General features: G+C 37.3%; 1 protein-coding gene across 5 annotated transcripts in view; it reads right to left on the bottom strand.

Annotated features, from left to right (window-relative positions):
• Positions 1-13,457, bottom strand: part of SPICE1 (spindle and centriole associated protein 1) — a 65,276-nt gene that overhangs the window by 17,616 nt on the left and 34,203 nt on the right. For all 5 annotated transcript variants that reach the window (XM_082625898.1, XM_082625902.1, XM_082625899.1 and 2 more), the window contains exons 10-11: positions 13,118-13,383; positions 2,274-2,405 (exon numbers count right to left, since the gene is read on the bottom strand). In XM_082625898.1, the coding sequence (XP_082482024.1) occupies positions 2,274-2,405; positions 13,118-13,383 (398 nt within the window). The remainder of the gene's footprint in view (positions 1-2,273; positions 2,406-13,117; positions 13,384-13,457) is intronic.

Here is a 13,457-nt window from a genome sequence, read left to right as displayed (position 1 = left end):
TTCCCTCACATCTTCCCCTTCACCCCATATCCTATCCATTGGCATATCCTACTGGTTGACTTCAAAATATATTAAGGGGCTTCCCTGGTGGCACAGTGGTTAAGAATCCACCTGCCAATGCAGGGGACATTGCCTACAAGATTAAAGTGTTTACAGATTCAGCATCAGGTCAAGATACATTCCTTCTGATGATGTCATATCTCTGTGAGGCTGAATTTTCATTAGCTGCTGTGCTAAAAAGCAACACTGCATAAAAATGACTGTGAATAGGAAATAAGACTGATGGTGTCCAATATGATTCCAAGCTACGAGAAGCTGTACAATGCTTCATGTACAACATGTATATATATTCCATTAGTAAATAACTGTGGTTATTTAATCATGATAAAAATAAGACTTTTTCTATCAATTTACATGTATTATTTTTTTCACACAGCATCCAAGCTGTTAAGACATAAATGCTTATTAAGTTGTTTGAACCTAATGGGTTGGGTATTTCTTTGGTCTAGGAGTTTCCTGAGGCACGAAGGGCTTGAATGGAGCTAGGGCAGTGATCTCTGATCTAATCTCAACACAAAAGCCTAGAGAGATTCTCTTAAAACTTAAGTCAGATCACATCTCTTCTCTATCCAAAACCCTTCAGTGGTTTCCCATCTCATTCAGAACAAAAGCCCAAGTCCTCACTCAGCCTGCAGGGCCCCATGGGATCTGGCTTCCCTGCTCTTGTCTCCTCCTGCGCTCCCTCTCCCACATCCCACTCCTGCCACCCTGGTCTCCTTGATGGCTTTGAGCTCAATAGCCATGCTCCCACCTCAGGACCTTCACCCCTGCTGTTCCTCTGCCTCGAGTGCTCTTCCCTCAGCTATCAGCATGCTCGCTTCCTCACCTCCTTCAGGCCTTTGCTCAATGTCACCTCCTCAGACAGACATGGGCCATCCTATTTATACCTTCCCACCTTGGGCACTTCCTATGTCTCTTACCTGCTTTATTTTTCTTTATAGTACATAATAACCATCTAACTTACAATATACTTCACTATTTGGGGGTGTGTTTATTTAGAATATAAGCTCCTTGAGGGCCAAGATTTTTTTTTCGTTCATTACTGTATTTCCTGCACCTAGAACAGTTCCAGGCCCACAGTAAGTGCTCAATAAAGATTTGTTGAACGTATTAGTATACTTTAAAAGTGTACCATCTTCCTAAGAGAATTGAAAATATATGTTCACACAAATACTTGTACATGAATGTCCATAGCAGCATTATTAATTCATTACACACAAAAAGTGGAAACAACTCAAACGTTCTTCAACTGATGAATGGATAAGCAAAATGTGGTAGAGCATATAATATTTAGAATATTATTGGGCAATAAAGAGGAATGTAGTACTGATACATGTGACAACATGGATGAACCCTGAAAACACTATGTTGTGTGAAAGAAGCCAGACACCAAACACCACATATTGCATGATTCCACTTATATAAAATATCCAGATTAGGCAAATCTATAAAAACATAAAGTATATTTGTGGTTACCAGGGGTTGAGGGGAGGAGAGAATGGAGAGTGAATGCTAATCAGTATGGGGTTTCTCTTTGGGTTAATGAAAATACTCTGGACTTAGCTAATGGTGCTGGTACACAACTCCATGAACATACTAAGAAACCACTGAATTGCACACTTTAAAAGGGTGAGTTAAATGGTATGTGAACTATATATCAATAAAAAAATTGCTTGTCTTATATCTAATGTCCATTGACACAAACATAATTTGTCTACTAACTACTGATTTTCTAGTCTCTTTTGGCTGTTAAGTAAAAGTAATAATAACCACTATTTGAGAACAAAAAGATGAATAAAGATACTGAAGATACTATAAACAACTTTAAACAGCATATGTTATAGGAGGGTTCCTCAAAGGGTATCCTCTGCTATTTTGAAATGAAAAGTAGCTATCATAACACTCATTTCATATTTTGGATAAACTATTATAATATTGGTAGTTATCATTTAAATGTAGATTCTGTCTTCCCCAATAAATAGTAAGTTTCTTAAAGACAGTAGACTTATTCTACACTATTTGTAGTCCAAGTTTCTACTATACTACCTCCAATATAATAAATGTGCCATAAAAGTTACTCTTGATGATAATAAAGAAGCAATAAGTAATCATGCCAGCACAACTAAATCAAAGGCAAAGAAGAGAATCTCATACATCCATAAAAATGCTTTATACTACTAAACACAGAAAAGTTTGGGATCTCATCTAAGTACCTGGGTAGCAGTATTTTCTTCTCTAAGGAGAAGAATTTCAGCTGTCAGAGCATCAATCAGCTCTCGATGATCGCCTAATGCTTGTTCCAGTTGCTGCCTTGTCTCTACTTCTTTACGCAGTTGGAGCTCACTCTACAAAAAAAAATGTCAAATAAACTCCCATCCATAGCATCACATGTTGAAAACTAAAAGTTTCTACTCAAAGCTGTCAAAGAAGAGAATACTTACAAAGTATATATTGTGTGACAGTAATGACAATGAAATATTTTTATTAAAAGGTTTATAGTTGATTATAATGTGCTGCTTTATCCTCTTCCCTTCTTTAAATATAACACAATGAACAGAATGGTATGTAGAATTAAACAACTACAACTTTTATAGAAGACAGTGGAAGGAAGCACATATACATGTTGCTTGAATGTATGTAGGCCATCTCCAGAAGGACACACTGGTATCTGGTAATGATAGTTGGCTACAAGGAAGGAAACAGGTTAAATGGAAGTTAGGGGTGGGAATTAGGTTTTTCATCATATATTCTTCTGTATCTTTGAATTTCATACCATGTAAATGTATCACCAATTCAAAAATTAAGTTTGTTAAAATATAATTAAAAATAAAAAACGTTTAAATGATTTAGCTTTGTAAAGCAAGTGATTAACTAAAAAGTACATGCTTCTAAGCCTGTAATACGTTCAGAGAGCCAAAAGTACATTCCTAGAGGTTCCTAACTTCTGGGCAGAAGAATGTTAAGACTATCACAAGTCTGACAGTATAATAAATCTTTAAAAAGCAAATGTAGATAGATCTCTACAAGACGGTGGAGGAGAAGGACCTGAGCTCACCTCCTCTCACAAAAACACCAAAATCACAGCTAACTACTGAACAACCATTGACAAAAAAGGACTGGAACCTACCAAAAAAGATCTTCTACTTCCAAAGATAAATAAGAATCCACGAGACGGTAGGAGGGGCACATTCACGACACAGTCAGATCCCATACCTGCCTGGTGGGCAACCCACAAACTGGAAAATAATTATATTGCAGAAGTTCTCCCACAGGAGTGAGAGTTCTGGGCCCAGGTCAGGCTCCCTGGTCTGGGGGTCTGGCACTGGGAGGAGGAACCCCCAGAGCATTTGGCTTTGAAAACCAGGGGGGCTTGATCACAGGAACTCCACAGGACTGAGGGAAACAGAAACGCCACTCTTGGAGGGTACACACAAGGTCTCGTGTACACCAGGATCCAGGGGAAAAAGCAGTGACTGCAGAGGAGCCTGCGCCAGACCTACGTGCTGGTCTTGGAGGGTCTCCTGGGGAGGTGGGAGGCGGCTGTGCCTCACTGCGGGGACAAGGACAAGGACACTGGTGGCAGAGGTACTGGGTAATCATTGGCATGAGCTGTCCTGGAGGCTGCCATTTTGATGCCAAGACCTGGCCCCACTCAACAGCCTGAAGGCTCCAGTGATGGGACGCCTCAGGCCAAACAACCCACAGGGCAGGAACACAGCCCGATCCATCAGCAGACAGGCTGCTTAAAGTCTTCCTGAGCCCACAGCCACCTCTAAACACACCCCTTGACATGGCCCTATCCACGAGAGAGACAAGACCCAGCTCCACCCACCAGTGGGCAGCACCAGTACCTCCCACCAGGAAGCCTGCACAAGCCTCTTAGATCAGCTTCATCCACCAGGAGACAGACACAAGCAGCAAGACAAACTATAATCTTGCAGCCTGTGGGACCGCAAACACAGAAAGTTAGACAAAATGAGACAACAGAGGAATATATTCCATACAAAGGAACAACATAAGACTCCAGAAGAACAACTAAGTGAAGTGGAGATAGGCAGTCTACCTGAAAAAGAATTCAGAGTAATGATAGTAAAGATGAGCCAAGATCTCAGAAAAAGAATGGATGCACGGATCGATAATATACAAGGAATGTTTAAGAGCTAGAAGATATAAAGAACAAACAAAAAGAGATAAACAATGCAATAACTGAAATGAAAAATACACTAGAAGGAATCCACAGCAGAATAAATGAGGCAGAAGAACAGATAAGTGAGCTGGAAGACAGAATGGTGGAAATCACTGCCACAGAACAGAATAAAGAAAAAAGAATGAAAAGAATGGGGACAGCCTAAGAGACTTCTGGGACAACATTAAACGCACCAACATTTGCATTTTAGGAGTCCCAGAAGGAGAAGAGAGACAGAAAGGGCCTGAGAAAATATGAGAAGAGATAATAGCTGAAAACTTCCCTAACACGGGAAAGGAAACAGTCATCCAAGTCCAGGAAGTGCAGAGAGTCTCATATAGGATAAACCCAAGGAGGAACATGCCAAGACACATATTAACACATTACTGACCAGGGGATTTTTGCAGAAACTAACGCTGGTGGCCGGCAATTTGTTATGTAAGTGAATATGGAAACACTAGCATTTGAGTAAATATTGACAACTTTTTTTTGCACTTAATGTATTTATTTGAAACTTTGTACATGTCTTACTAAAGCATTCTAATATTTTGTTAGAGTGGGTTAGGCAGTATAGCAGGCACCTCTGTGCAGGGGAACAGAACACCTATTACAAACATACTGTGTTTCACTGTGCTTTCCCCTGAAAGAGCAGATGCTACACTTTCTGGTGGCACTTTTTTTTAGTCCTGTGGGTACTATTTCCTCTAGAATATGTTTTTATTTTACCTGATAGTTGACAAGGTGGATCTTTGCAGGGGGCTCTTTTAGAAACGCCACAAGAAGGACCAGGTGTAGGACTACCACTACATTCACCAGAATGGTCAGTTACCCATTCTCTAGCTAATAAAAATTACTTGTAAGTCATTTTATTCTGTGCATTAAGGCTTAAATAAATTTTAAACACATTGAATAAACTGCAATTACTCAAAAGAAACCCAGTTTCTTATACCATTTTTGAGTTTTCCAGAGGACACTGAAGTTTGACAGATTTGATCAGATTGATCAACTCCTTTCATATATTTATTATACTCTATATACAAGTGGGCTTAGTTATCTGATGGCCAGTCCTCCTGTCTTCTTTTCCTGTAGATGCTATGGAAGCATCATGAATAGCTGTCACCATGCGGACTAGCCTCTTGTCTTTCCATATAAGAAGAATCACTTCTCTCTTCTGTAAGAATGTCATTTCTCCCCTCTGCTGATTTTTAGATTTCTCCTTTAATTGGTTTAATAGACCATGATTCTCTCTTATAGTCCCACAAACCCTGATTTTATTTTTCAACAATATTTCAGATGTGGACACAGTAGTAATAACTGTCTTTGTAAATATGGTGCCATGAACCAAGATAAGGTTGTAGGACCAATAATATTGTTTCTTCCAGCTTCTTTCCTTCACCCGTGTAAATCTCAAGGCTGCATGTATATTCAGTTTCACTTTCGCTAACCATCCTGACCAAAATTCCATACTTTGTAAGTTTTCTGGGATTATAGGTTTTGAATCTGAGTCGTCCTCTCCACTTTATCTTTGCCTCCTCAAGTGACAGCTCTTGTTTGGGTACATAGATCGATTGAAATTTTGGTAGAAAATAATCCAAAAGAGATTTAACTTTTGAAATTCTGTCGCAGGACATGGAGTTTCCAAGTTATCGCTGAAGTGAAGAAATGTCATTACTTGTTTGAACCTTCCTCTCATCAACATCTTTGGAAAGATAGGTGTTTCAAGTAAGGGATCAGTTGACCAATATTCTTTCCAGTGTGACTTTCTTATTTGTTCCATCAAAGTTATTAATCCAAGAAACTTCTTCATGTCAATATTGCTTACATCAGTCCATTTTACAGCCTTATCATACTTTTTATATGATTTTTCATTCTGTTGGTGATACAAGTTTGTCTGAGAAGTGACCAACTTGAAAAAGTCGTTACCAAAAATTAATTCTGCTATTTCACTAACACTTTGTGGGTTATTACATTAATAGTTACAGCTGACACACCCGTAAAGTCTTCTAATTTTTGTGAAATGTTGCCTTCAACCCACTCTTCTGTAGAAGCAAAGAAGCATTCTCCAGCACTGTGAGTTTCATTTTCACTTTCTGTATCAGAATCAATCACTGAGGTTTTTTGTCTTTTTGTTGTTCTAATATTCACATCGTCTGAATCAGAACTATATTCTGAAGAATTATCATCTTCTGAGACACTAGTATATATGTCACTAACAATCAGAGAAAGTATCTGCAGAAAATTCACCGAAAAATTCTTCTTCACTCAAAATTTCATGATGCATGATTTTTGAAGATTTTACGGTAATAAACTTGTCTTTATAATTTACACAAATTTGGAACAAAAACCTAATGGAGCAAAACGTGAATGATAATGACAATCGCAAGTTGTATAATGAACCCTTGATCAATTTTAAGCCCTAACAACTTCACACGGTGATATTAATTGTATCACTTTCTAAAAACGTACTGATACGTCTCTGGTCAATAACATTCAGGTAACAAAAGATGTATCAATACATCACCGGTCAATAAGTTGTTAATCAAATTGACAAAAATTAAAGACAGAGAAAATATTAAAAGCAACAACGGAAAAGCAACAAATAACATACAAGGGAATCCCCATAAGGTTATCAGCTGATTTTTCAGCAGAAACTCTGAGGCCAGAAGGGAGTGGCAAGATATATTTAAAGTGATAAAAGGGAAAAACCTACCACCAAGAATACTCTACCCAGCAAGGCTCTCGTTACAATTCGATGGAGAAATCAAAAGGTTTACAGACAAGCAAAAGTTAAGAGAATTCAGCACCACCAAACCAGCTTTACAACAAATGCTAAAGGAACTTCTCCAGGGGGAAAAGAAAAGCCCATGACAAGAAACGAGAAAATTACAAATGGGAAAATTAACTGGTAAAGGTAAACATACAGTAAAGGTAGGAAATCATCCATACACAAATATGATATCAAAATCAACAATCGTGAGGACAGTACAAATGCAGGATATTGGAAATGCATTTGACATTAAGAGACCAGCAACTTAAAACAATATTGTATATATATAGACTGCTATGTCAAAACCTCATGATAACCACAAACCAAAAATCTACAATAGATATACAGACAAAAAAGGAAAAGGAATCCAAATACAACATTAAAGATAATCAAATCACAAGGAAAGAGAACAAAAGAGGAAGGGAAGAAAAATGACCTATGAAAACAATCCCAAAATAATTAACAAAATGGCAATAAGAAAATACATATTGGTAATTATCTTAAATGTAAATGGATTAAAGGCTCCAACCAAAAGACACAGACTGGCTGAAAGGATATAGAAACAAGACCCATATATATACTGTCTACAACAGACCCACTTCAGACCTAGGGACACATACAGACTGAAAGATATTCCATGCAAATGGAAATTAAAACAAAGCTGTAGTAGCAATACTCATATCAGACAAAATAGACTTTAAAATAAAGACTGTTACCAGAGACAAAGAAGGACACTACATAATGATCAAGGGATCAATCAAAGAAGAAGATATAACAATTGTAAATATACATGCACCCAGCATAGGAGCACCTCAATATATAAGGCAAATGCTAACAGCCATAAAAGGAGAAATCTACAGTAACACATTAAGAGTGGGGAACTTTAACACTCCACTTACATCAGTGGACAGATCATCCAGACAGAAAGTCAATGAGGAAACACAGGCCTTAAATTACACATTATACCAAATGTACTTAATTGATATTTATAGAACATTCCACCAGAAAGCTGCAGAATACACATTCTTCTCAAGTACACACAGAACATGCTTCAGGATAGATCACACAGTGGGCCATAAAGAAAGCCTGAATAATCTAAGAAAACTGAAAACATATCAAGCATCTTTTCTAACCACAACACTATGAGATTAGAAATCAACTACGAGAAAAAAACTGTAAAAACCACAAACACGAGAGAGTGGCATGGATATATATACACTACCAAATGTAAAATAGATAGCTAGTGAGAAGCAGCCACATAGCACAGGGAGATCAGATCGGTGCTTTGTGTCCACCTAGAGGGGTGGGATAGGGAGAGTGGGAGGGAGATACAAGAGAGAGGAGATATGGGGATATATGTATACGTATAGCTGATTCACTTTGTTATACAGCAGAAACTAACACACCATTGTAAAGCAATTATACTCCAATAAAGATGTTAAAAAAAAAAAGACATGCCACATTTTTGATCTATGTACTCAACCAGCAAACAAAAACATGAGAGGTACATTCATCTAGCTGATAGGCTTCCGCAGTATCTCTTCAAGCCAGTAGGATCTGTGCCCTGCAGAACAATGTAGTCAGTATGTCTATAGGCCCTGATAAGCTTGAAAAATTATCCATACATTTTCTACATACGAGACTAACCAGAGCCAACGGGAAAATCGTGTCCCTACTTTGGTATTATCTGTCTGATAAGTTTAAATGGGAAAAATGCTTTTCAATTTTTTCCATAGTCATTGAAACTGGTATTTTAATCTAAATAGTAACCTTAACATCAGTGTGACATTCCAGAGCTACTCTCTCATGTAGTTTTAATTTTCCCCCCACTTTGGAGAAATGACCTTGCACTACTGAGTTAAAAAGCAAATAGCTGGGACTTCCCTGGTGGCACAGAGGATAAGACTTTGCGCTCCCAATGCAGGGGGCCCAGGTTCGATCCCTGGTCAGGGAACTAGATCCCACATGCCACAACTAAGAGTTGGAATGCCACAACTAAGGAGCTGGCGAGCCGCAACTAAGGAGACCGGCTGCAGCAACTAAGACCTCACACAACCAAATAAATAAATAAATATTAAAAAAAAAAAAAAAGCAAATAGCTGCTTCAATATTTACATCAAAGGGTTTGCTCAATACATTTCAGTATAATAATTACAAACAAGAAGAGAATGCAATTTTGCATATCATAAGTGTCTTCTGAAAGTCACTAAAAATCCTGTATCAATCTAGACACTGATTGTGTCCATTGTCTCTTTTATGTAATATTTAATTTATTTTCACAGAAATGCCTCAGGTGAATACAACTCTTTCCAGCTTGAGGTTTGTATTTTGGGAAATAATTCACAGAGTTCAATGCTTCCAACTTTGATAGATTTATTGTCATGGTAGCGCCAAACGTCTTTTTCTGATACTTGCTCACACATAGAGACTCAATGGGCCAAGTGATGAGAAGCAGTTTAGTGCAGGTGCTTGTCCTAGTTTACACATATTTGGTATTGAACTCCTGGTAATAATGTTTACTTGCATGATGCATTATTGTTTTCAGAGAGCTACCATATCCATTTCTCTTTGTTACAGACCTGTGGCTGTAATTTCTGAATCACTCCAAAAGGTGTCCTGCTTGAGAACGTGTGCACTATCACTCCTGCTAGAACTGCATATCTTTGGACATTGTTATTGCTTCTAGGTAAAATAATAGGGAGAGGAGATATGTTCAGGTGTAAGAATTGAGGAAATATGTTTCACTTAACAAAGATCTCATCAGCAGTCCAGTGGAAATCAGTGATTACATTTAGTGAAAAGTTCTTCCCCAGGTGGAGCTTCTGGACCTAATGAAGGTGGAGGTATTTTTCACTCCTTGCTTTTTCTCAGAGAAAGCAGAACCATTATTCCTTGCAATGATGTGGGGAAAGAACAGTGGGAGCTCTGCTCTCCTACAATGAGTCCGCCATGCAGAACCTGGGTAGGTTCAGTATGTTAACCTATTTGTGTCATTCCTTTGTTGAGGACAGGTCAAGGATTTCCCTTTGCCTTCAGAGTAAGTAACATTTATGGTTCTTCGCATAGCCCATAAAAAAATCCTAAAGATGCTACCAGAAAACTACTAGAGGAATCAATGAATTCAGTAAAGTTGCAGAATACAAAATTAATACAGAAATCTGTTGCATTTCTATACACTAACAACAAAAAATCAGCAAGAGAAATTAAGGAAACAATCCCATTTACTATCATATCAAAAAGAATAAAATACCTAGTAATAAACCTACCTAAGCAAAAGACCTGTACTCCTAAAACTATAAGATGCTGATGAAAGAAATCGAAGATGACACAAACAGATGAAAAGATATACCATGTTCTTGGGTTGGAAGAATCAATACTGTCAAAATGACTACACTACCCAAGGTAATCTACCAATTCAATGCAATCCCTATCAAATTACCAATGGCATTTTTTGCAGATCTAGAACAAAACAAAATCTTAACGTTTGCATGGAAACACAAAAGACCCTGAATAGCTAAAGCAATCTTGAGAAAGAAAAATGGAGCTTGAGGAATCAGGCTCCCTGACTTCAGACTATATTATTAAGCTACAGTAATCAAAACAGTATGGTACTGGCACAAAGATAGACTTATAGATCAATGGAACAGGAGAGAAAGCCCAGAAATATACCCACACACCCATGGTCAATCAATCTATGACGAAGGAAGCAAGATTATACAGTGGAAAAAAGACAGTCTCTTCAATAAGTGGTGCTGGGAAAACTGGACAGCTACATGTAAAAGAATGAAATTAGAACATTCTCTAACACCATACACAAAAATAAATTCAAAATCAATTAGAGATCTAAATGTATGACCGGACACTATAAAACTCTTAGAGAAAAACTTAAGGCAGAACAGTATTTGACATAAATCGCAGCAATATCTTTTTGGATCCACCTCCTAGAGTAATGAAAATAAAAACAAACAAATGGGATCTAATTAAACTTAAAAGCTTTTGCACAGCAAAGAAAACCACAAGCAAAACAAAAAGACAACCCTCTGAATGGGAGAAAATATTTGCAAATGATGTGACCAACAGGGGATTAATCTCCAAGATGAATTATATAGACAGCTCATGCAGGTCAATATCAAAAAAACAAACAACCCAATCAGAAAATGGGCAGAAGACCTAAATAGAAATTTCTCCAAAGACATACAGATGGCCAAAAAGCACAAGATGCTCAACATCGCTAATTATTAGAGAAATGTAACTCAAAACTATAATGAGGTATCACCTCACACTTATCAGAACGGCCATCATTAAAAAGTCTATAAACAATAAATACTGTAAAGGGTGTGGAGAAAAGTGAACCCTCCTACACTGTTGGTGGGAATGTAAATTGGTATGGCCACTACAGAGAACAGTATGGAGGTTCTTTAAAAAACTAAAAATAGAGCCACGAGATGATCCAGCAAGCCCATTCCTGGGCATATATCCGGAGAAAACCATACTTCGAAAAGATACACGCAACCCAATGTTCACTGCAGCACTATTTACAACAGCCAGGACATGGAGGCAACCTAAATGTTCATCGACAGATGAATGGATAAAGAAGATGTTGTATATATATACAATGGATTATTACTCAGCCATAAAAAAAGAATGAAATAATGTCATTTGCAGCAACATGGATGGACCTAGAGATTATCATACTAAGTGGAGTAAGTCAGACAGAGAAAGACAAATACCATATGATATTTCTTATATGTGATATATTTTTAAAAATACAAATGAACTTACATACAAAACAGAAACAGACTAGCAGACTTAGGAAACAAACTATGGTTACCAAAGGGGAAAGGTTGGGGGGGTGGCATGGGGGAGCTAGGGATAAATTAGGAGGTTGGGATTAACATATACACACTACTATATATAAAATAGATAACCAACAAGGACCTACTGTATAGCACATGAACTTATTTATAAAACAAAAACAGACTAGCACACTTAGAAAACAAACTATGGTTACCAAAGGGGAAAGGTTGGCGGGAGGGGGGGGCTAGGGATAAATTAGGAGGTTGGGATTAACATATACACACAACTATATATAAAATAAATAATCAACAAGGACCTACTGTATAGCACAGGGAACTCTACTCAACACTCTGTAATAAACTATCTGGGAAAAGACTCTGAAAAAGAATAGACATATGTATATGTATAACTAAATCACTTTTCTGTACACCTGAAACTAACATAACATTGTAAATCAAATATACTCCAACATAAAAAATAAAAACATATATATAAAAAACAGAAGTAAACATTTTAATTAATTAATTTTTTAAAAAGCAAATTTAGGAAGACATCTCCAGAGAAATTGATACATGTAAATTAGGGTGGTGAATCAACTTTTTTTAAATGATAAAATTTCCTTAAACAGTTTTTGGTCATATTTGCTTAACAAATTTAAATATATAAAAAATAAATAACAGTTTAAATAGGTTTTTAAAAAGGTATAATACATAATCATTTCTAATCCCACAGCATTCTGAGGACTGATTATTATTCACAAATGAATTAAAGATACAATTCTTGCCTGTCTTATAACTTATTTTTACAACAATAAAATGTCTCCCACTTCAAACACTGAAGCAAAGCCCAAGTTACCAGTGATACAAATAATATGAAGAATTTTCCTAATCTGTGTCTACAGATTACAGGCATACCACTCTCCAAAGTGAACTGAAGTGGGAATAGCAAGCAGAGAAAAGCAGTAGAATGTTTAGTGGTTCTAATTAATCTGTAACTGCCAAACAGTAATATTAAGTATTAGCACAAGATATAATTTTATTTATAGCAGATTTACCTAACTAATTATATTTTACTAAAGCTCATATTAAAATCAACATCACTTATCTGATGTATCTGTATCAGGATGTAGAGGAAAATTAAGAGGATAAACCTTTACTACAGATAATCTAAAGCTGATGTATTTTAAACAAAGCTATTCAAATTTGACTATACTTTATTTGGAGATTGCAATAATTCAAGTGTAGAGGGGAAAAACCTACCCATTTCTGCCATTAGTCTGGCAGAAGAGAAGACTCTAATAACCTCACCTCTTTAAGGTACCGAACCAGGCGACAGAGGGAGCTCACGAGCGACAGGGTGAAGCCGGTGAGACCCTGACTGTTCTGGAGCCCCCGGACCTCGCGTCCTGTCCACCGCTCATATTCTTCCATTTCATGTTCCACTTCATGTATCATGTGTTTGAGGACATCTAGGCTGGGGTTACTGCTATTCGGTAAGTCTGTGGAGGCTGTGCTGGTTGATAACACGCTATTCTTCTGTTTGGAAGGAGCACGCAAATCTGGTTTTCTTTTCACTGATAATGACAGAAGCCATTCTATGTTAAGACTGGGAAAAATTACACTAGAAAAACGTTTGACTGTTGTTCAC

The sequence above is a fragment of the Mesoplodon mirus genome, assembly GCF_964341445.2.
Source record: "Mesoplodon mirus genome assembly, chromosome: 6".
NCBI classification, from domain to species: Eukaryota; Metazoa; Chordata; class Mammalia; order Artiodactyla; family Ziphiidae; genus Mesoplodon; species Mesoplodon mirus.
The sequence above is the reverse complement of the archived record's forward strand: the minus strand, read 5'-3'. Positions and strand labels throughout refer to the sequence as shown.